This window comes from Cardiocondyla obscurior, linkage group LG12, assembly GCF_019399895.1.
Source record: "Cardiocondyla obscurior isolate alpha-2009 linkage group LG12, Cobs3.1, whole genome shotgun sequence".
NCBI lineage: Eukaryota > Metazoa > Arthropoda > Insecta > Hymenoptera > Formicidae > Cardiocondyla > Cardiocondyla obscurior.
In genome coordinates this window covers 2167273-2190416 of record NC_091875.1, presented here as the reverse complement: position 1 = coordinate 2190416, position 23144 = coordinate 2167273, and the positions used below count along the sequence as shown (strand labels likewise).

The 23144-nt window shown below is 41.2% G+C and overlaps 5 protein-coding genes and 1 long non-coding RNA gene across 7 annotated transcripts in view; 3 read left to right on the top strand and 3 right to left on the bottom strand.

Moving 5' to 3' along the window:
• Positions 1 to 86: 86 nt before the first annotated feature.
• Rngo (DNA damage inducible 1 homolog rngo) lies at positions 87 to 3428 on the top strand. Its single transcript, XM_070663840.1, has 6 exons — positions 87 to 499; positions 832 to 1050; positions 1131 to 1385; positions 1801 to 2106; positions 2221 to 2340; positions 2635 to 3428. Exons 1-6 carry the CDS (start codon positions 235 to 237, stop codon positions 2841 to 2843), a joined length of 1374 nt encoding a protein of 457 aa, XP_070519941.1. The 5' UTR covers positions 87 to 234; the 3' UTR covers positions 2844 to 3428.
• Positions 3429 to 4320: 892 nt separating this feature from the next.
• On the bottom strand, positions 4321 to 6186 carry LOC139106839 (myo-inositol 2-dehydrogenase). Its single transcript, XM_070663845.1, has 4 exons — positions 6004 to 6186; positions 5490 to 5735; positions 4932 to 5313; positions 4321 to 4863 (listed from the first exon to the last, which is right to left on the bottom strand). The coding sequence occupies exons 1-4, from the start codon at positions 6084 to 6086 to the stop codon at positions 4411 to 4413; spliced, it is 1164 nt and encodes a 387-aa protein (XP_070519946.1). The 5' UTR covers positions 6087 to 6186; the 3' UTR covers positions 4321 to 4410.
• LOC139106856 (uncharacterized) lies at positions 6090 to 8947 on the top strand. Its single transcript, XR_011546434.1, has 3 exons — positions 6090 to 6211; positions 6744 to 8440; positions 8817 to 8947. It is a non-coding gene; the product is annotated as an uncharacterized lncRNA (long non-coding RNA).
• Positions 7555 to 9390, bottom strand: LOC139106851 (uncharacterized). The gene is made up of 4 exons (XM_070663875.1): positions 9264 to 9390; positions 8809 to 9053; positions 8240 to 8385; positions 7555 to 7732 (listed from the first exon to the last, which is right to left on the bottom strand). Exons 1-4 carry the CDS (start codon positions 9316 to 9318, stop codon positions 7555 to 7557), a joined length of 624 nt encoding a protein of 207 aa, XP_070519976.1. The 5' UTR covers positions 9319 to 9390.
• Positions 9391 to 10034: 644 nt separating this feature from the next.
• Positions 10035 to 12149, top strand: Echs1 (Enoyl-CoA hydratase, short chain 1). The gene is made up of 7 exons (XM_070663867.1): positions 10035 to 10227; positions 10512 to 10718; positions 10850 to 10974; positions 11065 to 11269; positions 11440 to 11559; positions 11649 to 11716; positions 11811 to 12149. Exons 1-7 carry the CDS (start codon positions 10128 to 10130, stop codon positions 11874 to 11876), a joined length of 891 nt encoding a protein of 296 aa, XP_070519968.1. The 5' UTR covers positions 10035 to 10127; the 3' UTR covers positions 11877 to 12149.
• Positions 11912 to 23144, bottom strand: part of LOC139106850 (uncharacterized) — a 24181-nt gene continuing 12948 nt past the window's right edge. Inside the window, exons 1-3 of one of the 2 annotated variants that reach the window (XM_070663874.1) lie at positions 19116 to 19856; positions 13936 to 14462; positions 11912 to 13741 (exon numbers count right to left, since the gene is read on the bottom strand). In XM_070663874.1, the coding sequence (XP_070519975.1) occupies positions 13551 to 13741; positions 13936 to 14398 (654 nt within the window). In that variant the 5' untranslated portion in view covers positions 14399 to 14462; positions 19116 to 19856 and the 3' untranslated portion in view covers positions 11912 to 13550. Of the gene's footprint in view, positions 13742 to 13935; positions 14463 to 19115; positions 19857 to 23144 lie in introns of those variants that run through there. The other variant, XM_070663873.1, reaches the window with a different exon arrangement.

The window sequence follows — 23144 nt, the reverse complement described above, 5'->3', positions numbered from 1 at the left end:
AGGACTCGCCGCGAGAGATCGGCCAACCCCTCCTTCCGCCGCGCCCTCGTCCTCTCGAGTGACCGGCCGTTATTTTATTTTTTTTTTTTTCTTTCCCCTCCGAGCACGTCGGCACTTGGTGAGTCGTTTTTCGCAGCGCACTTTCCCGTCGACGGCGAGAGAGCGAGGCGGAGCGCGCGCGTCTCCTCGTGCACCTGCGAAGAGAGGAAACCGAGCCGAGTTAGACCCGGCGCGATGAGAGTGACGGTGACGACGCTCAGCGACGACAGCGTGTTCGTCCTCGACGTGAGCGAGGAGCTGGAGCTGGAGAACTTCAAGGCGTTCTGCGAGATCGAGAGCGGCGTGCCGGCCCACGAGATCGTCATCGCCTTCAACGGGCTGCCGCTGATGGACGATAAAAAGTCGCTGCGCGACCACGGGATCCGTGACGGCGACGCTGTCATTCTCCAGCACATGCACCAGAGCGGCAGCGACCTGAACCTGCAGCCCTTCAACAGAGGTGGGTACCCGAGGGAGATTGCTGCATTACGCGGGCACCCCGCGGCTTCGCATACAGCCCGAAGAATATCCGCTTTATTTATCTTTATGCACCAAACTTGAGCAATTCACCTTATCGCTCGTCTCATTGATAAAGAATGCAGATAAGGAGCCTTAAAAGCCTTGGCCTTTGACTTGTATTTATTTATACATGCCTTTGTCAATCGCTGCATTTAATTTTATTCTAGAAACAATTTATACTTTCTTTTTTTTCTCTCCTTTGCGTTATACCTTGGTAACGTATATTTCGTCGAAAAAAATGAATTTACTAAATTTGAAGAAATGTTGATCTAGCTGTTCCAGTACTGGACTTCAGTTCTATTAGAGTGCCCGGGACCAGCAACAATCAACGCCCGTCACCGTCACCGATTGCAAACAACAGAGTACAAAATCCCCGCAATGAAGACGATCCAGCGATGATAAAAAACATGTTCCTGGCTAATCCAGATCAGCTAGCACTGCTGAAGCAAAACAATCCTCGATTAGCCGACGCGCTGCTGTCGGGAAATCTTGGTGAGTAACAGCTTTAAATGTAATATCTAACAATAAGTACTGCATTCTGCATTGTTGGTTTAAACATCCATGCGTTATAGACAGATTTTCGACTGTACTCAGAGAGCAGATAGCCGCTCGAGAAGAACGGCAAGCGCAACGGCTGAGAATGATGAACGCCGATCCCTTTGACACCGAAGCGCAGCGGCTGATCGCAGAAGAGATCAAGCAGAAGAATATCGAGGCGAATATGGAGGCCGCGATGGAATACAATCCGGAAACCTTTGGCACTGTAGTTATGTTGTACATCAACTGCAAAGTCAATGGATTTCCGGTCAAGGCATTTATTGACTCGGGTAAATTTCTAGTTCAAGCACCACGTCTAACGGTAACTGGAAATGTGTCCGTTTTCTATAAACATCTCGACACGTGCGCGTATCATTGTCGAATTTTTACCGAGTCATATTTAAAGGTTTATTTTTAGGGTATCTTTGTTCCGTTATACATATCGGATAGAGAGAGAACTGCTGAGTAAAAGTCTATTTTTAAATATATACATCTCGAGTAATCAAACTGCATGCGTGCAGAAAAACAATTTAATTTTAGAACGCACGGCCTCTGTCCGCGAAAGCAGGAAAAAAAAGTTCTTGATTTAAATATATTTCGAGTGTATTTCGAGCGTCTTTAAAAATAACGAAGGCACTGGAGGAAAAATATTTTGCAGAGCTTAAGAATTGTGATATTAAAAAGAGTAACGTTTTTCAATCCAAGGTGCTCAGACTACTATTATGTCCGCTGCCTGTGCCGAGAGATGCCACATTATGCGCCTTGTTGACACAAGGTGGGCCGGAGTCGCCAAAGGTGTTGGAGTTCAGCGCATAATCGGTCGCATACACATGGTACAAATACAGATCGGCAACGATCATCTGACAACATCTTTCAGTGTCCTCGAGGAGCAGCCTATGGACATGCTGTTGGGATTGGATATGCTTAAAAGACACCAATGTTGCATAGACTTAAAAAAGAATGTCTTGAAAATCGGAACAACTGGTACTGAAACTACATTTCTGGCAGAAGGTGCATTTCTTTTTCTCTTCGTAATTAATAAAACATATTCTTTTAAAGTTAATTAAGCAAACGTAAAGTTAAGAGATATTAGCAAGTATTAATAATTTATTATTATTTCTATAGGCGATTTACCAGAGTGTGCAAAATTGAGCGGAAACAGCGATGAAACCTTAGACGACAGAGATCTTCAGCGAGCTCTTGAGGATAGCACGAGAGATGCAAAGAAACAGAGACAGCAGCACGGTAAGTACGCATCACAGCTCGGGCTATCCTTTTAATCCTTTTGTCTTTTCAGTTTGTTAAAACAAAAAATTATATTTTCACCTTTCCCCTATGCCTGGTCTGCTTTTAGTTTATTCCTTAATTATTACCTATTTTTTACCTAAATAAATAAAAAATAATAATAATAAGCTGCACAAGTTTTTGTTCTCAATAGCAAGTCAAAGTTATGGATTTTTAACGATATCTTATGTATTTCTTTGTATAAAGAAAATACAATTTTCCTTGTCAATGATAAGTATTTTTATTAAAATTTAGACGGGCAAGGTAGCAGTAGTCAAAGTCTCTCCAGACCTGCCGCTTTAGAGACTACAATCTACCCGCATGATCCGTTCACGGAAGCAACGGTTAAGGAATTGGAGGCTCTGGGTTTTACCAGAGCGCAAGTCATTGCAGAGTTACGTAGATTTAACGGTGATAAAACGCAGGCTACTGCTGCATTGTTTGCGAAATCGTTAAAATTTTGAAAGTTGCCACCGCGTGCGATTCGATTGCGCGATTATCACGAAAGAAAAGACAGGCATAGAGCGAAGTTGAATATAAGATGAATATAAGACAGGCAATAAAAAGCTGGGGAGGATAATCAATATTTGAAACACTTTCTACGTATTTTTTAAGCGAGCTCGTCAGTAGCTGTTTGATATATTTCTAAATCATATTCGATACTCCGTTCTGTGAAGTCGGTGGAATGAAATGTTAATATGAAACTTCCTCGTAATCTCCATTTATTATTAAGATTATTAAAAATGAAAATATTGTGCACCGTTTGCTTTGTAATATATATGATCACATAATTGAAAGTTATGCTCAGCGCAGCATGAAAAAAATCTTATATTTTGCGATTTCATCCGATTTACAAAATGGAGATAACTACAACGTAGTTATTAGTGAATGGGAATTTGGTCAATAGCGGTGATATTAAAGATTTTTTATAACTGGGAAACTAATTAAATTATACTGAAGAATTAAAAAATATATTCAATTTTATAGTTGAATGAAACAAACTTCCAAAGTTGAAAAAAAATTGCAAGCTAAGATGATAAGAAGTTGTATTTGAAATATACTTTTTTGTATATTTTCTTACGCGCCTAATTGCATTATTTTCAAATAATATATGTATATAAATGTAACTATAATATACATATATTATTGTGCTAAGAAACAAAATTGTCTAAAATATTGAACTATTACGTGACCTAATACTTAATATAATTAATCATGATATGTACATTTGCAAAATATAATTACGAGTTGAATTAATATCAAGATTTACTTTAGACGTTATATATCTTGCGAATATGTATACTTGTGTATACATAATTGCGCTAAAAAAAAGGTCAGCATGATATGCAACAATGATATGTACGATTTTTCTACATGCTCCGCGAAAAATGCATGTGTGTGTACCTTCGCGGTAATGTTTGTAATTTTTCATTTAAGCGGTGAATATGGACAAATGTATATACATTCTAGTATTAATAATAGATTCTAAATAAATGGAACGCGTGAAACGGGATGGACAGAAATTTTGCGCTAGAATATCGACTTTGTGGCTTGACAATGTTTCAGAGACTCGAATTTAACGTTGGACTCAGCTCAAACTCAGTTCCTCATTATTAATCGAAGAAAATTCTGACTTTGTACATAAAATTATGATGGACGAATAAAAAGATTTTCCATTTTTTTTACAAGGTATTTGTTACAACAGCAGTAGAAGCATCTTCTACGCGAGTGTGCATCTAATTTACAAATAACGTCGATTTTATACTACTGCTTTTTTTCTTTCGACAAGGTATTTGGTAAGTTATTGTAATTCTTTTGTTATGTAATAAAAGGATGAACAATATGCCTTGATTTATTTATCGACAAAATATTAATCAATTTTACTTTTATTTCAACTCGGCAATTTATTTAGAAAAGCCTAGGATAAAAGAAAACCAAAAGTGGTATGTAAGACCGTTTACTTACAACTTTAAAAAACAGTGCTAAAAAAAAAATATTAATATACGTACAACAAAGATTTGCTCCAAGTCTTCAATTGTTTTCAGGTAACTCGTTGGCCACCCATTTGAGATTCACAACTTTTCCTGTGCGAGCGGACTCCTCACAGGCAGTAGCGATTTTGCTCACCGCGAGGATTTCCTTCGCCTTTACCGACGACTCGGCCTTACCGTGTATTATGTCAAGAAAATGATCGAACTCTCGACGATAGCCGTTCATGAAGCGACTGGCGAACGAGTACCAGATCGGGGCAGTGCTCACCCCGTGCAAGTCGTACTGGTGAACAAAGGTCGGCTGCTCGTTTTCTGCCTTCACCATACCTTTCGGCCCAAAGACTTCTAATCGTTGATCGTACCCGTACGTGCTGTTGCGCGATATGTCGATCATACCGATGGTTCCCGATGGGAAGTGCATGACTATTCCGATCGTGTCGAAGTCATCGATTGCCTTGATTTCCGGCACGTTTGCGTCAGCCAGGACTGAGACCTGCAATTAGCATTTCCCATAACTTTCCCCGTGATTCACGCGAAATGAACGTTTGATCGAAGACCCACCTTATCCGGGTATTCACCGAGAACCCAAGTGACCATGTCGATGTCGTGGACAATGCAGTCGTGGAAGATGCCGCCAGACATTTTCAAGTAATCTACGGTGGGCAGAGGAGAGTCACGAGAGACCGTTTTAATTGTATGGATGTGTCCGACTTCTCCATTGCGAACTCGGTCTCGTACGTTTGAGTAGCTCGGATCGAACCGCCGATTGAACGCGCAAAACAGTGGCTGGCCAGATTTCTTGGCGATTTCGTAGCACTTGACCGTGTCCGAGATGTTTTCCGCTATGGGCTTCTCACAGAAGACAGCCTTCTTCGCTTCCAAAGCTTTGATGACGATTTCCTCGTGCGTGTAGGTCGGCGATGCCACGACAACCGCATCCACTCTACAAATTATAAAAAGAAGAGAATTAGAGGTATAAATTTATATTGTAACATAATAAGTTCTTTGCTTTATTAAATTTTAATTAATAAGTTTTAAATTGATTTTTATATTAACTATTGTTGTGCTATCAAATTTATTTCATTTATTTAATTATCACATTTTTATTTTATCACTTACTTAGGATCTTTGAAGACTTTGGCAGATTGCTTGCTAGTTAAGAAGGTAACGTTGTCCAGACGCCACCGCTGCCGCATGTTTGGCCAGTTGCTTTCGACATCGTCGACGATGTACAAAATTTCGGAGCGAGTGTTTGAAAGTATATTTGTCAAATGTATTGTCCCGGCGCGGCCTACACCGAACAGAGCCACTCTAACTACCGATTCCTGTTGATTGTCTGTCTTCAACGCAAGATCTTTTATGTATCTGAAAAAGGTATTTCTCTTAGTAAAAATATGTTGAAAGTATGTATAAAGTTTTAGACATTTCGAATGCATTTTTGTCTTCGAAAATGAATAATTGTGGCGGTCATGAAAGTCATTTTCATAATCAATTACTTGGGGTCACAAATCAACGAGATAGACGAACAAAATTAATGCAATAATTATTAATATTTTCTTCGAAATGCTCCAAAACTAATTTCTCCAAACAATTTTTCTGTCGAAAAGCACGGGCTGAAAAATTGATTACTCACTTGTCGTAGATATAATCTTCTGCGGGTGGCGAAGGCTTCGGCTTGACGTACGGAGAGGCCTCTTTGAATTTTGCAGTTGCCATTGCGAATTGTATACTCTGATTATTCCGAAATCACGACCGAGAAACGAGTTTGTGGCCAACGACGTCTCGATAATAGCTTCTTATATATGAAGAGACGAACGGAAGTGGGGGTCGATTACTGTTACGTATGTTATTTAATATCGTTAATAAATAAATGATAAATTTTCTAATCTTTAAAAGTGACATCGGCGAAACGTAATATGATAAATATAAAAGAACTTAGACGTTGAACATCTAAAGCAAGCTATTATTATTTGTTGTTATTCTAACATTAAAGTTCTAATAATCAACTCATTTAGGAAATTTCCATTCTTAGCATAAATCATTTTCGATAATACTGTTCTTAATTTTATCCTGATTTTTTAAACATCTGTGTCGTTTTTATTTTGATTTTTAATAATATTTTTATATCTTTGTCACAGCATATACATTATAAATTTCAATCTTACAAATGTAAAGAAATGATTATAAATTTTCGATACAAGTATCGAATAATTTATCAAGGTAATCTTATTTATGATTTGTTTTTTTTTTTTTCTTATCAACTGATGTGCTTCTCATTAATAAGTACATGTTAAAAAAGAATTACTTTAGAATTGAAATAATCTAATTTAACTTTTACTAATTATTAATTTTTATTTTGCTGCTGCAAAGCAGTTAGGTGACACGTGGCCGTTGGAAAAGCTTTCAGATGGCTTTATCTGTTCAATACATTTATTCACGAGCCACAATAGAAGATGCACTTGTTCGATAGGCAAAACAGAGGAAAAGAGATAAAAAGAGCCAAAGGCGACATAAATTGCAGACAGCAGAAGACTTCGAAACGCTTCTGGTATATTCGACACGATTTATTATAACCGTGCGATTAGAACAAAAGTCTGGTTCTCCGTGAACGATTTTTATGTATTTATAAAATGTATCTTCATAAGATCGCGCACTTACGTTCGTTCGTCGCGTACAACTATTGAACGATACAGTTTCATTTGTCAAGTGGTTATCACGATAGCCTGCAAAGCTAACGTTATACATATCATGCAACAAACTTTTTGAGTTTGTCGATTAGCTGTAAGTTGCGCGGCTATTATACTTTTAAAACCAACAATTAGACACGCGTTTGGTCATTCTTTAGCGCGACCTTTCAAACAGAAATAGCCGTTTAGACCGTGTTAATCCGCCGACAAGCGATTTGTAAGTTTCCATATGCAAGTCATAGATACAACAGAGGGTTATCGACGAAATTATCGCACATCGTATCTTCCGAAAGAAAATAGATTATAAAAGTCAAGCGTCACGCGTCATACGTGTTAATCAAGTTACAATACCAAACAAGATTGCGCACGGAATAAGGAAAAAAAAAAATATGAAAACGAACGGGTTACATAATTTATTTAGACAACGAGGCAACAAGCCCGCGGGCGTGGAATGCATCTAGCGGAATCGATCAGACTCTCGCGTACGTTGATAAGACTTAGTGAAACAATACCCCCGACGCTTCTCTAGTTCCGAAATCAGTTGAGTATCCTTGCCTCGGCACGAGGGCCACCTCGTCCCCGTAACTTTCTACGTAGGCTGATCTTTTTTTCCTGTCGCTTCCGGGATCGACGTCGATGAGACCTATACTCGATCTGGTCGATCTACTCGATCTGCTAAATAGAGGCACATGACTATTAAAGGAAGTCAAGTATAAAATTTCTATCGTACTTAATCTTTTTTAAGAAATTAAGTCGGTTGGCATCTTAGCATTAACATCTTAAATAATAAAATAATTAGAATTATTTAAAATTATATTAATTATTTCTTTACGAAAAATTTGATTTAATACTGAAAAATTGCACGCTAGGTATTTTATTCGAGAGAAATGAGTTGACGTGATTATAACAAACGCATTATTATTTTTTTTTTTTTAATTTAGATACGTTGTGTTTAAAATGATCATGTATCGTAACAAAACATTTTAATTGAAGCATGTTATATCTGTATTATTTGTCGATTAACATTTTAAATGATAATTCCCGATGTTTTTAACGCGAAGTGCTTTACGCACCGTGAAAGAAATCGATCGTATCTTCGTTAGGTTTATGAATAATTGAAAGTGCGCGTTAATTGACATTCATATCGAAAGTAAGTTGAATTAATGTCAAAACAGTAATTACCTTTTCTTACTCCCATTAAGATCTGCCGTAACCGTGCGATCACGCGGCTTCGAGAAGTCACATTCTAACGTAAAAGCGGCGTCCCCGGGTGTCAGCAGCTCGTCGTCGTGCTGAATCACCACGACGTTGCTGTACTTGTCGCCATCCTTTCACCGAAGAAAAAAAAAAAAGAGAAAAATATGCGCTATAACAAAATAATCGGTAAATACTTGTTGATCTTGAAGCGCTGCAATGTCTAAGAGTAAGATTTCCAGTCACCTGAGAATCTCTCGCGGAGATAAAAAGTAATTCAATAAAAAATTATCAGAAACAATTCAAAGTCGCGTATAAAATACAGTTTGTTAATCTAATTTATATATCGACTTTCCCGATCCATTATTTATTTGCATTAAAAATGAGAAGAGAAATTAGAAAAGTTAAAGTTGTACATTCGAAAATGTACGCTTTCTTTTACTCGTCTTATTAATAAAATTAATAAGTAATAATAAAATCTATATTTAAGCAGTTTTAAGACACAATATTAATAGCGTAAACTATGATGTAAAATGCAGAAAAAAATAATTACGCACTTTTTCAGTGTCACACTTGTGCAGAGGGATGCTCATGGTGAAGCTCCTACCGCGGACCGGATCGAGGAAGCAGGACGGCTCCCGGGAATAGAAGTTACCCTGCGTGTAAATCACCCCCGAGAAGTCCTCCGTGGTTTTGAACTCGACCGTCATCTTCTCGACGCCGCATCGCAGCCCCACGCGATCGTAGCCCTCAGTCGACGCACCTATCCGCATGTCCTTAGATAGGTCCTGCTGCCAGATCTCTGTAACCAAAATCGAAAACGATTAATTTTTATATTCATTTATATATTTATTTATATATATTTATGTAATGTATATTTATATTATGTTTACTGTTTTTAGGAGAAAATTTAGAAGCGACTTTAAAGTTTTTTTTAAAACTTATCTTCTGCGCCTCAATGTCTGAACGAGTTCACCGCGCAATGCCGTGATTTATCTCGAGGTTTTCTCACCTGCACCGCCCAGCTTGGCGTTCGCCAGAAACGCGAGGAGTAGAATCGAACGCATGGTCCCGTAGAAGCAGCAAGCGCGAACGAACGACCGTGAACTGGCGGTAAAGTCCAGTTGGTTCAATGCCAACCGCCGTTACTCGCCGGGGTGACTTTCTTCCCTTTCCATCTTCTCCTCCCCACGTCTAATTCACATCCAAATTGGGTACTTTCACTGCGTGACAAGACGAGCATCTTCCTCGCTTTTCCTTCTTTTTTTTTCCCCTCATTACATGGATCATCGATCATTTTCGCGGCTCGTTGACTCCAAACTGCAGCCGCTTGGCCCGTTCCTTTTTTGCAAATTCACATAAACTAAGTATTAATTTACTGCGTCAATTTAGGAAAAGGTAAGACTGTTTTTATCAAAAGTATTACTTATCAGATCTTCAAAAACAATTGCAAATAAAATATGTAATCAAAAAAATCTTTTTTAATAAAGATTTTCTTATCCTAAAGACACAAACTTTCCAAAAAATTTTTTTTAATATACAAAATATATAAAGATTAAAACAAATTTTTAGAAATAAAGTATTTTGTACAGCTTATACGAATATCGACGTGTTGCTTTCATAAGTTTTTTATTTAATTTCTCAAATGCATCTTCTTAAACTCGCGGATTTAAAGTTTTTAATGTCGAAACGCGGAAGATTTAAATTTGGCGTTATCGAAATATTTCTAGGTTAGGTACCTACCGGGAGGGAGACGGATCAAGTGACATTTCATGGTGTACGTTGGCATAATTGCGTGATATCAACGGCCGCATAACGAGCTCGATTTGACGATCCACGTTTATCCACGTTATCTACGAGTGACCGAGCAATAAACATGTCCATCAGCCGTGTGTCGCAAGTTTTGTTCTCGTGCGTGTCGCACGCGGCTCGAAAGCCGCAGCAGCTCATCGCACCCGCTATTAGATACTACTCCTGTAAGTACTGGGAACGGTGCGAACATATTAATTCTTTCTTCGTTGATCATCACAGACCGGTGTAGACCGGTTAGTCGGCTGCGAAGAATGCGAAGTCATATTGACTTCCATCACTACTTCGATAACCTTGATGTATCGGTGACGGTCGGCTTCCATCAGTTGTTCGAATTCTCGTCGGCGACGATGGCGCCGCGTTTGGGACTTCCGAGGAACTAAAATTAAATTAAAATATTTTTTAAAGTTTTTTTCATTGCTATTTACTATATGTATTTGATTTCACACAGGCCAAACGGACTCTTACGAGTTTATTAAAGTAGAAGCCAAAGGCGAGAAGAAAAATGTGGGTATCATCACCTTGAACAGACCGAAGGCTTTAAATGCTTTGTGCGATCAACTGATGAACGAAGTAAATCATGCCTTGGAACATTTCAACTCGGATTCATCCATCGCCGCCGTTGTTATTACTGGAAATGAAAAGGCATTCGCTGCAGGTAAGACCGACTTAATTTAATTCTTTACCTTTATCTCCGCGCACAGCAAAGTGTCAGAAATGTGAATAGACGTTATAGGTTTGGCATATTTTTATTATAACATATGTCTATTATAACATCTGTTCTCGTAGGTGCTGACATCAGAGAGATGAAGGATAACTCATTCGCTACGAATTTGAAGCAGAACTTTATAGGTCACTGGAGTGGAGTAGCCAACAGTAAGAAACCCTTAATCGCAGCAGTAAACGGCTACGCTGTAAGTGAACTTGTTTTCAGCGATGCACTGACGAGAAAAAAAAAAGAATACGATTAAATAAATTCGATGACATGCGTTTCCGTTTTTCAGCTGGGTGGCGGAAATGAGCTCGCGATGATGTGCGACATCATCTATGCTGGCGAGAAGGCCAAGTTCGGCCAGCCGGAAATTGCCATCGGCACGATTCCCGGAGCAGGCGGTACCCAACGGTTGCCCAGGGCTATCGGGAAAAGTAAAGCTATGGAAATGGTGCTCACCGGCAATATGATCTCCGCGGAAGAAGCCGTGACAAGCGGTAATTGCATGTCGCTACAAGTCGATGCGAGGCATTGAGAAGTAGCTCGGTTTATTGGCCCGTTCCTCTTTTATTCTAATTCTAATTAAACTTTAAAATTTTTTAATAAAAAACTTTTTTTTGTAATATAAAAAATTATATATCTTACTTTTCTTTTTAATTTTATTTAGGTTTGGTTAGTAAAGTCTTCCCTGCTGATAAGGTCGTTGAAGAAGCCGTTAAATTAGGCGAAAAAATCGCCTCTCATTCCCCGTTGGTTGTGGCGTTAGCCAAGGAAGCTGTCAATTCCGGTAAAGACAATATTTAAAGAGTTGCTTAAATGATTTGTAATTTAATTTGTAATATAAATTGGCATCTAATTGTAATTTATTTATTCTAGCATATGAAACCACGTTGCACCAGGGAATACAATTTGAAAGAAGACTGTTTCACAGCACTTTCTCTCTGGTAAGAATTCTGTTTATGATTATCGGTGATCTAAATTAAATCTAGATTTATTAACATTTGTAATAATTGCAACTTGATTTCTTTTTTTCTTCAGGCGGATAGAAAGGAAGGAATGGCGGCTTTCTTGGAGAAGCGCGCGCCAAACTATACAAATCAATAGACGTCGATTAGCTGCATGAGAGAAAGAAACGAACGCCAAGTGATATCGTATATTTTTATAATTATTTTTATACTTTTTTGTAACGAATTTATATCCTGCGTTTTGCTTTTCGCTTGTAACCGATTGATAGAATCGCCGTTTGAAACTTTCTCCCCATCTCGTCTTGAAAAAGAAAATGTTCATTAGTTAAAGGGTTAGATGAGATATTACCTGTTATATTTGTTACGACATATACATATACTATATGCTGCAATAAACTTTTGCAAGAAACGATGCAACGAGTGACGTAATGTCTTGATCCAGGAACAAGCGCAACGTCTAAATGAGACTTTTATTCGAGTATATTACTGCTCTTACATAACGCGAGTCTCGAGTATGATACATTTAAAGCTAATATATAGCACTACAGTTAATATTAAAAAGAATAATAATCATTATTATTATCATAGTGGAAAGTGGAGATAAGATGAGAATATGTGGACCGTCGTCGCGAGTGATAATATATCTATAATACTAACGAGATACCTCGAAACACAGTAGGAACAACAGGATTTCGATAAACGTCAATACACCTTAAATTAGAGCGTGTAACATAAAAAGTGATTTACGTATATGTTTCTTGAACAAGAAACCTTAAGGCTCACATTAAGATTAAATTTCCGCGAGTTTAATAAAAGTAAATTTGTTAAAAAATTTTTTTTCCTTACAAAAGAGCGATATCAAATTTTGCTTGTAAGAAAATCGACCGAATCTTACGGGTACACGTCTTAGCGTTGTTGACTAGCTAATACTAACCGGCTCACACGTCGTACGCACCACTTATACGCTCACTCACAGTTGCCTCTGCCGCATTCTTACATTACAAGAGAAATTAAACTAGCTATTCTTAAATACTACACACATATTCGTGTTTTGCTGCCTCCGTTTTTACTTCTAGCATTTCCCTTTAAGTACGTGTCAGAAGATGGGAATTACATTATCGCGGGTACACTGATTGCTTACACTTCAGGTCGAAAAGTTTTAAGAAGTTCCTTCAATATTTTTAAGTATATAATAGAGATATTAAAACGATTCCTAAGTAGATTTATTTGTCCTAATTGTTTTTCTTCTTACTTCTATCTCTCTTTAAATTGGATGGATATCCATGTCGTTTTAAATACGGAGATCGCAGCTAAAACTGCATTTGCGAGTTATCATTTCATCGTCCTGTTTCTTCGCTAAATGCTTAATTAATGAAAAAATCCAGAATTCTGAACGTGGAGTAAATTTTTTTTTCTTTTTTCTCCTCTAAAACATACACAAACATTTTATAAATTAAATTCTTATCTGAATTGCTTTTTATCTTGTAATTTAAGAAAGATATATTGTCGAGTGTTTGTTTTCATAAATCCGCAATAAATATGTCCGGTGATATGTCATGCAAATGATAAAAATACTGGTCCGAAATTTGTACGTTCAATCTCTTGGTCCTCGCGCGGATCGAATTTCGGGAACCACTTAAAATTCGACGGATGGATTGTCTGGGGAAAGAGGGAGAGGTGAAGATGAATTGTTTTATGTATATCACAGTTGCAAGCTCTGCCTCGTCAATTACGCTGATAAAAATTATCGAGATAACGGAGAATATGAAGTATCGGTGCTCTCTCGTTGCGCGCTGCAATTGTTGTCGCGGATTTATCGCTTATTGCGATTCTTCATAGTGAAGCGTCTCCAGAAGTTGCTGCTCTTTTTCGTGGGCGTCGTGGTGGGCGCCTCGTACGCGTAGCTGGATTCATCATCTGTATCCTGGGCGCTAGACGCCTCTCTGGTCGGCGAGCCACCGTGTCCTGAATCTCTGTCGCCATCCGTTCCGTTCTTTTCTAAACCTGCAGGACATTAGTTTCATATAAAAATCAAATACATTTTTATTTCTAAATTAAACTTAGGATATAGAATAATTATTTATCTAGCAAGTAAAATAACTTAATATTATTTTCAAATATTTAGTTTTCCAAAATGTGAAAATAAAATTAGTTTTTTTCTTTTTTTTTTTTTTTTAAGTCATGTAAAATTTTTTTACCGCCGCCGCGCAGCATGTCGAGGAACGTGTTTTCAGCATTGCCACGCGTGCGTCCCTGCTTTTGGGACGGCGTGCCGAAGCTCAGACTCTGGATATTGATCTCCGCTTTGAGCTGCTCCGGCGGGATGTCGTCCACGCGGAACTCGTTCGGGTCCTCGACAAAGGCCTGCTGCAGATCGCGCATGATCTTCTTGCGTATGGTCTTCTTCATGGAGAGATGCCGTTCCAGGTGTTTCACGTCGCTCTCCGTCAGGGTCTTGCTGTTATCACGGCGACGTGACTTCTTCTTCTTGCTGTTCTTCGGGCTCTCCTCCTCGCCGGAAGTGGATCCCACCGAGACAGCGCTATCGTGCCCGGGGGCCTTTTCCTCGGCTTGGCCGCGAGCGTTCTCCCACTTGCTGCCGAACCCAAAAATGTCCCGCAGGTGAGGGATGTTCCGGTCCACGGTCTGCTGCCTCGCCATTGCGATATCCGGTCCCCGCGAGTCGCAAGAATCACTTTCTAGTTGCTCTCAGCGATTTCCTCTTCTGTAACAATCCAAAATACACAGCCGCATAAACAACTGCGAGACTCAGCGAAAGCTACGGAGTGAATTGAAAGGTAATGCCGCGAGAAGAATCGCGGCGAGACTTCGCAACGTCGTCGTGATAGTGCGTCCGGTGAGGAAGAAATATCGCCTCTCGAGATAATAAAGTTCACGCGATCTGAGAGTTTCGGGCTTGTTCGCGGCCTGATCCTGGTGATCGGTATCACCGATTGCGAGATCGCGGCGCCCACGTTTTCCTTCCACGGCGTGCTTTCCGACCGCGAGAAGTCTGGCTTTATTTATAACAGCCCGAGCACAGTGCCAGCCTACGGGAATTCGACCGATAATCGTATCCTCGCGCCGCCGCTGGTATATCCCGAGTGTCGTGAATCTTTGATGCTATCGGGGGTCCGTTCTTCTTAGCTTCCCACCCTCCGGAGCTTAAAATGATATATATATGTACATAAAGCACAACTTTTATCGTCTATTCCCCATGGACTATCAGGATTTGAGATCTCTCGGTTCCCTCTTCAGCATTCGCTTTCTCCAAAAGCTTGAAACGTTATAATAAAAAAGGATAAAAGAGCAATAAACGTTGAAGAGTCGTCTTAATGGATTTATTCAAATTTTACCGCACGAGCCGCGTTTTGATCGATGCGCCGATTTATCGCGATCATTTGCGCAACAATTGCACGCGGCTTGCATACTTGGAATATTATTTCAGAACGCACCCATGCGACCGGTGACAGACGGTGATTTATCTTCGACCGTCCGGCCGGCCGGCCGTTCTCCAGTTTTCCGTCGTAACGTATAGACCGACATGACGGGGGCCGCTTTCCGGTTCGATGGGAACTCGTTTACGAGAGGAGAGGAAGAAAAAAAAAAATTCCATCCGGATATCTACCGGCGGCCACGATCGCATATTGTGAATCAGTCAGCCGCGACCTGCGACCCACGGCCCGTAAACGAGAGGCTTTCGAGCGATCGAAGGGCCCGCCGATTCCGCGGAGTGAAATCAAGGGATACGAACGACTGACTGGCGATAAGCGACAATTTAGCCCGTCCGTTAATCACCGCCATGAAACGACTCCCGACCTGGAATCTGAGATAGCCGAGAGGAAATCTTTCTCTGAGCGGTATCAAGAGATATTGAATTATGATTAGATGATAACACGGCGGCCAGTGAATCAGATAAGAAACCGAAGGAATTCAACGCACGGACTCGATTCATCCATTCACCACGCCGTGATTCATCCGCGATAAGCGGCGGCTCTTCCTCGATGTCTAAGAGCACCCATAATTTCAGATCAATGTCACCGCCGTGATTTTTCACGTTGCACGTGAGTCAGTTCAGTCGGTCGGTCAGCCAGGGCCTTGCTCCGTATCTTGGAAAATTACATGGATGATAAACGCGGCCGTTGAAATTCCTCACGGTATTTTCTCGACAGCGTTCATCCGACGTTCGCTTAATCACGCTCACCATTTACTCCACGAGTCAACAAAAAAATCCTATTCTACAGCCGACGGCAGAGAAATGTAGGAAATTTTAATTTTTAATTTGTATCAAGCGCGATACCTTTGATTGAATCAACGTTAATCGATTACACTCGACGAAAACCCGAAGTGGGTCTCGATTTACGAAACCTTGAGGGAGCTCGAAGAGCCAAGTGGATTAAATTGATTCCCGAGCCGGGAAAGACGCCCGTCGGTGGAGATGCGGGCGCTGAACGGCGTTTGTATCCTTCATAACGCGTATTCTCATCGCTGTAATCGCCGGACTCGGCCACAATCGAGGCGGTTGGGCAAGGAGGACGCAAGGATACGATCTCTTTCTCTGCTCCGTCTCACCTGGGCAGCGCAGCCGCCTGCTTGGCAACCAGAACCGACTCGCCGCGACGAAACGAACGATACGGCGAGATACCGGTCACCACGCCGTGAACCAGAGACCTTTCACGTTCCCTTCGCGCTGGCTCTGTTATCTAACGATGTATACATGAGCGTTACGTTCGGCCGGCCGCGCTGTCGCGGCGGACCTGGCGAACGCGGTCCAAGGATTTCCGTGCCCGGCTCCTCTGACTAACCGCTCTGCGGCGGAAATCGTAACAGTCCGTAAATTTCCAATATCGACCGTACGTGGAGAACAGCGGTGACAAAGGTTAACGCGAGCCTGCAATCGCGAGTCGCAGTCTCTAAGCGGCGATTAAAGTTATCACCGAAAATAACCGTGATCAAGCGCCGTATAATAAAGTTACGGAGATCGCGCAACGATTTCACGTGGTGCTCACTTGGAAAGTCGGACCTCAAAGCTGCTCGGGAATAAGTTTTCCATTTAGTTTTACTTCGAGGGGCGGAGGGGAAGGGGTTTAATAATGTTTCTCGGTTTAAATTCGAGGGCAGCCGGCGGAGCGCGGCACGCCGGGGGTTTCGGAGATTGTTCTGGGAGGACGATGCGTCGGGAAAGATTTCGGTACAACAACCTCCCGCACGCCCACGGGGCTAGGCACGGTGCCCATAATGCAGCGACGGCTACGATTTACCGTAAGGCCGCCTCCACGCATGGTAGACCGAAGAGCGGCAGGACGTGGAGAACGGGCGCACGGCGCGTATCGATTCGCGCGTTCTCCACGAGCGAATCGAACGCGACGCGTCGCGACGCGCGGTGTGCATCAATATTTCCCGTATTTGCGCATCCTGCGAGAGTATTGACCTGAAAACGTGGCCGTTCTTCTGCGCGAAATCGGGATGTCTCATTATAATTAAACCAAAGGATAATTTCGCGTTACAAAATTAAATTAATATTTCACTTTCGTAAATCTCTACTTTTAAAATCTGGGCGGAAAAGAAAAAAAGAATTATTACTCAAACGATTGTACAAGTTTTATATCGATAATAAAAAGTTAATTTGTTTTTAATTGTTATTAATAAGTGATATTGATCTGTTATTATTGCATCCAGTTTCATCAACGACTAAGGCGTAATTTTCAAAATGACGCGCGTTAGTTTCATGTTTCATCACTTCGCTTTAATCAGCTAAGCCAGTTAGAGACCCGACTAATAGCTCTGTGTCTTCGACAGATTCGCACCAACGACTACTAATACGCGTATTTAAGCGAGGTCGGGTAATACCTCCGTTATAGGGTGAACAGGCGAGCCCGAGGTTAAGCCTTTCACGAGGGAATAATATCTCAGAACGGTTTTTAGCTCAGACGTAGCTCGGTCCAGTCGAGCTTGAAACCTTTCATTGTCTTTTTTTACGCATTTTCGTCTTACTTTAAATCAACATTAGTTTTACAAAGAGTATTTGTCGTGTCTTAAAAAAATAAAAAGTAAATGAAAAATAAATAAAAAAAAAAAAAAATATGTTACGGCTCCATCGAACCGGAATAACAAGAGCGTCTTGTCCGATCCGTCAAACTCGCAGACAGTCGTCGAGTAAAGCATTATTAGCGCGCTATTAACAGCACTTTGTTAAGACGGCGCGAATTAATCGCGAGATTTATCATCGAGACCGCGGTCGGCTTCCAAAAGGACCGCGATGCCTTGCAATCGGTATTTAGCGCGGTCAATTTAATCGCGCCCGACGTCAGCGAAGGGTGACTACTTGTCGCGGCGACCGGTCCTACCACTCTGCCCGTTACTAATACTATCGGCGACTACGAATTTTCGTGTCGCATCGCGATCGACAGCGTCGTTACGAATTCATAACGACGTCCGCGACCGTCCGGCGCGAGAAATTAACGACCGGAGAATGCAGGATAACTGTTATTCCATATCCCCGTCGCCATCGGCGGCAAGCAGTCCGATCTATAATTTGCGGAAACGCTCGCCCGATATTTTATCTTCAATTTTTTTTTCCTCAGTTGTTTAAAGAAACGTCGTTTTGCGCTAAAAAAAAATTATTTTTCCAATTAATTTAAATATTAATTAAAAAAAAAAAAATGTATTTTAATAAATTGTGACATGTAAAATTTTCTTTCTTTTCTTTCGCAGTAATAATGCATACGCAGATAAAAGTCTAATGATTATCACATCGGATTAATTAAATGCATGGGATTTTGAATGAGAAATGAGAGTACAGTTATGTTTTACTGTTAACTGTTGTAATGTTATCGCGGTGTTATTATTACATGTAGCAATTAATAACGGCGGAGGTACGTGTAATATAAGACGTCCTACATGAAAAATGTATCGAGCACCGAGTAGTAAGCTCGTACGATCGATCGCCTCGTAATAGCACGGAATAAGTCATACGTGGTAGTTTGAACTTAAGTAAAGTCAAGTAATTTCTCACCAAGATTTAAATACGATGCTTTTAAAGAATTTCATAAATAAATCGTTCTCAAAAATCAATTTCCTTTTAAAAAAACTAAATGAATATTGCTTCCTTATTCTTTGTCTTAAATATCTCGAATTCAAATAGAGTTTAATTTCAGCTCAAAAACTTTTGTTACCCTCCCGATTCATTCAATGTCCTAATTAACGATTCGAGATGTGTGCTGAAAATAAATTTTGTCGAGAAGGAATTAATCTCCAAGTATTATATCCAAAGAATAAGAACCGTAAACTTGAATAATTTATTTTATAATGATTCCGCGGTGTCTCATCAAATCGACATAATTTCTCAAAATAAACAATAAATAATACAACGTCGCACCTTTTAAATCGTGCCGTCCAATTCAGTCGGGAGAAGAATTTTAATCCAAGAGTGTCACAAGCACGTCACACATCGCACAGTTCCGCGCATTTTCCCGCGAAAGACCTCGCATCGTCGGCAACGTACAAAGCTCAATCAATAATCCGCGGAGATCGGGGACCAGCGCAAAACACTTGCCGCGAAGATCGCGGCGAGACTGAACGCGCCTCCGTGCCGAGCCGAGTCCCCGGACTTTCACTTCGATCATCGAGGCCCCTTCTCGACACGTTTACTCGCGATGCACCCACGCTCTCGTGTCCCGATCGCGTAGTGCTCGCGCGAAGAGCGAGGCACGTTACAATGTGCACGGCATGCTCCGATTTTCCGTATTTCTGCAGGGTGAAATTGAGGCACACTTGTTCAAACCTCGACGGACAAGACTGGACAAATTAAATCTTTGCAAACGATGCGGAATCTAATTGCACGATAATTTGTAATACACCCCGTTTGCCGCGACACAGAAAATCTTCGGATAACAATACGAAAATTACTTTATCAACTTTGTATTTATTTTTAATTAATTATTTAGCTTCTTTTTTTTTTTTAGGATGTTACATATTATTTTTTTTGTTAATGCGATACCGGAAAGGAGACTGAAAAACAAGGAAAATCTTGACCCAGTGAGTCAGGACGTTGCTGAAGATACCATCGTTGGATCCCTGCTTCTCGTAACTCGCATTGTACGCATGCAAATTTTCCTTTCTATGTTAATCAGGTTAGCAGGCTTTCATCCTGACGCGTTCGATGTGCGGCGATTAGCCGCCGGGGCGAAACGTACCGGGAGACAAAGGTAACGAGACGCGCGTCTCTACGCCGGACGCGCAAATCGCACCACTTGGAAGACGGCGCGGTTTGCTAAATCTTTTACAGCGCTCAATTACGCGGGCGAGAGCTGCTGCGTCGCGGTTTTCCCGTATTTATTGCGGTGCCGTTATTAGCGTTATCAGCCACTTCGTGCGCTACGTCGTCGCCAGCACGTAGTCGAACCGTGGATGATTGCGGCCGTCCACAGCAGCTGTTTACCTCTATCGGTTGCGCCGTAGTCCGTTTCCCGAGTGCTACGTTATTGTACAGTTACCTCGGGTGAAAGGTGAGAGCCCTTCCCGCATCTCGCGGCGAAATAAAGGTGAGGAAGAGATGGGAAGCGCACGGGTGAAGGCAAGAGAGATCTTAAAGCGTGGTTCTCGCTGTGAATTAAGCGAAAAAAAAAAAAAAGAAAAAAAAAAGAAAAAGCCGTAATTAAGGAGACCAATCGGTTCCGGGGCATCCTCTGTATTTGATATCCTCGTGCTACCGAATACACGCTGCTAACTTAACCGAGCGACCGCTAGCCGGAGTAAGTTAATCCCGTTCCCAGCTGAGAGGCATTCCCGCTTAATTTGCATTTGCGATGCTGAATTATAATAATTAGGCTAATTGCCGAAGCGACGTCTCTTTATCAGGTGCCAAGGAGGAAGGCATCGATAGCAGGTGCTTATCAGACGTCTACTTTAATCGGGAAAGAGGCAGATGAGGGAAGGCGTGTGAACTCGTTTTCCTAAGGTTACGATCTAACCCGGCGATCGCGTCGAAGGTTCCACGGCCGGCCTGAGGAAACCGGTATCAGAGTCAATGACAACTGGCTCTTTGCCCGAAGAATATGATGTCACTTTCGTCGCGCGGGCTTGTGCTAACCCCGAGTCGGCGCAGGAAAAAAAAAAAAAGAAAGAGGCACAGCTGGCAACAATACGCGAGATGAATAATAAACGCGAGAGCCGTCGCGTTACAAGGCGATCGACTTGCTCCGATTTTTCTCGCGTTTTTCCTTGACACTGTTCTATGTAATTCGAATCGACATCTGAAAGATTCCGAACTGAAAATAATCCTTAAGATGGATCCCAAAGGACTTTCGTTCGATTTTCTGTTATACAGACAGAAGCTAAGAATAAAAGTCAAAGGCAAGAATTTTATAGATATAATTGATCTTTTGTGTAACATGACGTGAAAATAGCGTTGATGTTCGCGTTTGAAAAACTAATAACCCGGAAGGGAATTAAATACCGGCGTTATTGCGCACATTCGCAGCGCTACGATCGCACGAAAGTACTTTGACGGATGTGCTGATTATTAAAGTGCTGTTCATACAAACTAAGCGAAATTAAATTTCCGTTTCATACATTTCATTAAATAATAACATAAGCACCAGGCACTGACATTTTAAGATCTCGTTCCTGTACAATTAAAATTACGCAATAAAAAAAAAAAAAAAAAAAAAAAAAATAATGACTTTTAATTTGAATTAAAATCAAATAAAATTTATAACAAGGAAAAAAGTAAAAAAAAAAAATTAATAAAAATCCACCAATGCAGAACCCTTTTACATAATTCAATTACGCAACGACTCAGCTTTGTTGTTATACTTTAATTTTAAAATTAATTACAAGACGGTATAACAAGAAAGAGAATCTGCGCGATCGATCGAAGGAAAAATTTTCATTTCGCTGCGCTCAATTATCCTCCGTAAATATCAGGAATATCGCGCACGGGAGCCAGGGAAAGGTCAGCGATCATTACCGGAGTTAGTAGAGTGTCGCGCGCGTTAGAGAAAGAAATTCGGGGACCGTCCTGGATTCCGGACTTCTGACTGGACAAAGAGGCTAAGTTTACCGAAAGACAATGCGTCTTCTCGCCCGCTGGTTTTGTTCCCCGGACACGCGGCCTGCCATGGGTGCACGCTACACCGAGCAGAAACTCCGATCTACGTTACATAAGAGAAAAGTGTGGAGCGGCCACTGCGGCGCGTTATTCCGCCGCAAAGTTCTTCTCGCCTCGCGCGGCTGAATCACCCGCGCGTCAAGCCAGACAGATTTAATTACAAACGCGATCGGGCGTTTTCCCCAAAAGAGTCGAGCTATTTTTTCCTCCTCTTTTATTTATTTAGTTTTTTTTTTTTTTTTTTTTTTTGAGCACGCGATATTGTAAACTGACTTGCGAAAGCGACCGGGTGAAATGCTCGCGCACTTCACGGCGGAACGCTCGCGTTCCGCTTGCTTCGAAAAGATAAGGCATAAACGCCGTACTCGCTTGAGCGTTAACAAACGCGCTACTTTTTTCTGCTTATCGGGAAGACATTAATGATTTCCGGCCGGCTGTTATCTCTTTTTCTTTCCTCTCGTTACGAGCGCGACAGGTATTATGCGTCGCGGGCTCGTCGTTCGTTCGAAATTCGCGACGACCGCGACGATACTTCACGCTTCGTTCCGGCGGTTTTCCCTCTCGTGAGTGCGGGAGCCGATCGCTCCCTCTCGTTGGACCTCCGTTAAATTAATTCACTCGCGCCACGATCGATTCTTCCGTGATTCGAAAATCACTCGCGACGATCCGCGCGCGATTGCACCGCAAGCTTGTATCAGCACCGCGGAGAAACTGATAAGGAGCAAAAATAGACATTCGCGCGGCGGCGACAGGACGAGAATAAGAGTCGCTTTTTATCGTTACCATTTCTCGGGAGCGTTTCCGTGGCGTACTTTGCGTAATCCTGCTTCACGCTCGTTAGATTTCACGCTTATCAGTCGATTGCAGCCGCCGCTGCCGCGAGTGACAGGAGGTCCGAGCTCTTTTCGCGCGCAATTTTCTAATTTATTTATTTACGCCGTTACGATCCCGCGGGATTCGGATGACGTGATCGAGCTGCAGCTTTCTCGAACCGAACCTGGCTCGATTAGCCACGTATTGATGAATAAAAAATTAAAAAAGAAATTAATAATAAAAAAAAATGTCGCCAAGCGCGTTGAATAATGATTTCAATAATTTTTTACAATCAACGCTTTAATAATAATTATACAATATTTAAACCAATCAACTGGTTTAAATTTAATTTAAATGAACACATGCACGTCATTAGCTCATCGTTCATTTCTCATTTCTTTTTAATTTAATGTTATCAGTTTAATCTTCGTGTCTGTCGCATTCGCAGGTGCGAACTTGGCCTCGCAGGTGTTTTCGCTACAC

Excerpts from the sequence above, each read along its gene's own strand:
- LOC139106839 (XM_070663845.1), bottom strand. The coding sequence starts at position 6,086 with ATGGCAACTGCAAAATTCAAAGAGGCCTCTCCGTACGTCAAGCCGAAG. Across the intron at positions 5,736-6,003 it reads GAAGATTATATCTACGACAA|ATACATAAAAGATCTTGCGT; the intron begins GTGAGTAATCAA and ends TACCTTTTTCAG. Across the intron at positions 4,864-4,931 it reads TCGGTGAATACCCGGATAAG|GTCTCAGTCCTGGCTGACGC; the intron begins GTGGGTCTTCGA and ends TGCTAATTGCAG.
- Echs1 (XM_070663867.1), top strand. The coding sequence starts at position 10,128 with ATGTCCATCAGCCGTGTGTCGCAAGTTTTGTTCTCGTGCGTGTCGCAC. Across the intron at positions 11,560-11,648 it reads CAAGGAAGCTGTCAATTCCG|CATATGAAACCACGTTGCAC; the intron begins GTAAAGACAATA and ends TATTTATTCTAG. Across the intron at positions 11,717-11,810 it reads TTCACAGCACTTTCTCTCTG|GCGGATAGAAAGGAAGGAAT; the intron begins GTAAGAATTCTG and ends TTTTTTCTTCAG.
- LOC139106851 (XM_070663875.1), bottom strand. The coding sequence starts at position 9,318 with ATGCGTTCGATTCTACTCCTCGCGTTTCTGGCGAACGCCAAGCTGGGC. Across the intron at positions 8,386-8,808 it reads ACAAGTGTGACACTGAAAAA|GATGGCGACAAGTACAGCAA; the intron begins GTGCGTAATTAT and ends CTTCGGTGAAAG. Across the intron at positions 7,733-8,239 it reads CTTAATGGGAGTAAGAAAAG|CAGATCGAGTAGATCGACCA; the intron begins GTAATTACTGTT and ends GCCTCTATTTAG.
- Rngo (XM_070663840.1), top strand. The coding sequence starts at position 235 with ATGAGAGTGACGGTGACGACGCTCAGCGACGACAGCGTGTTCGTCCTC. Across the intron at positions 500-831 it reads CCTGCAGCCCTTCAACAGAG|CTGTTCCAGTACTGGACTTC; the intron begins GTGGGTACCCGA and ends ATGTTGATCTAG. Across the intron at positions 1,386-1,800 it reads CAAGGCATTTATTGACTCGG|GTGCTCAGACTACTATTATG; the intron begins GTAAATTTCTAG and ends TTTCAATCCAAG.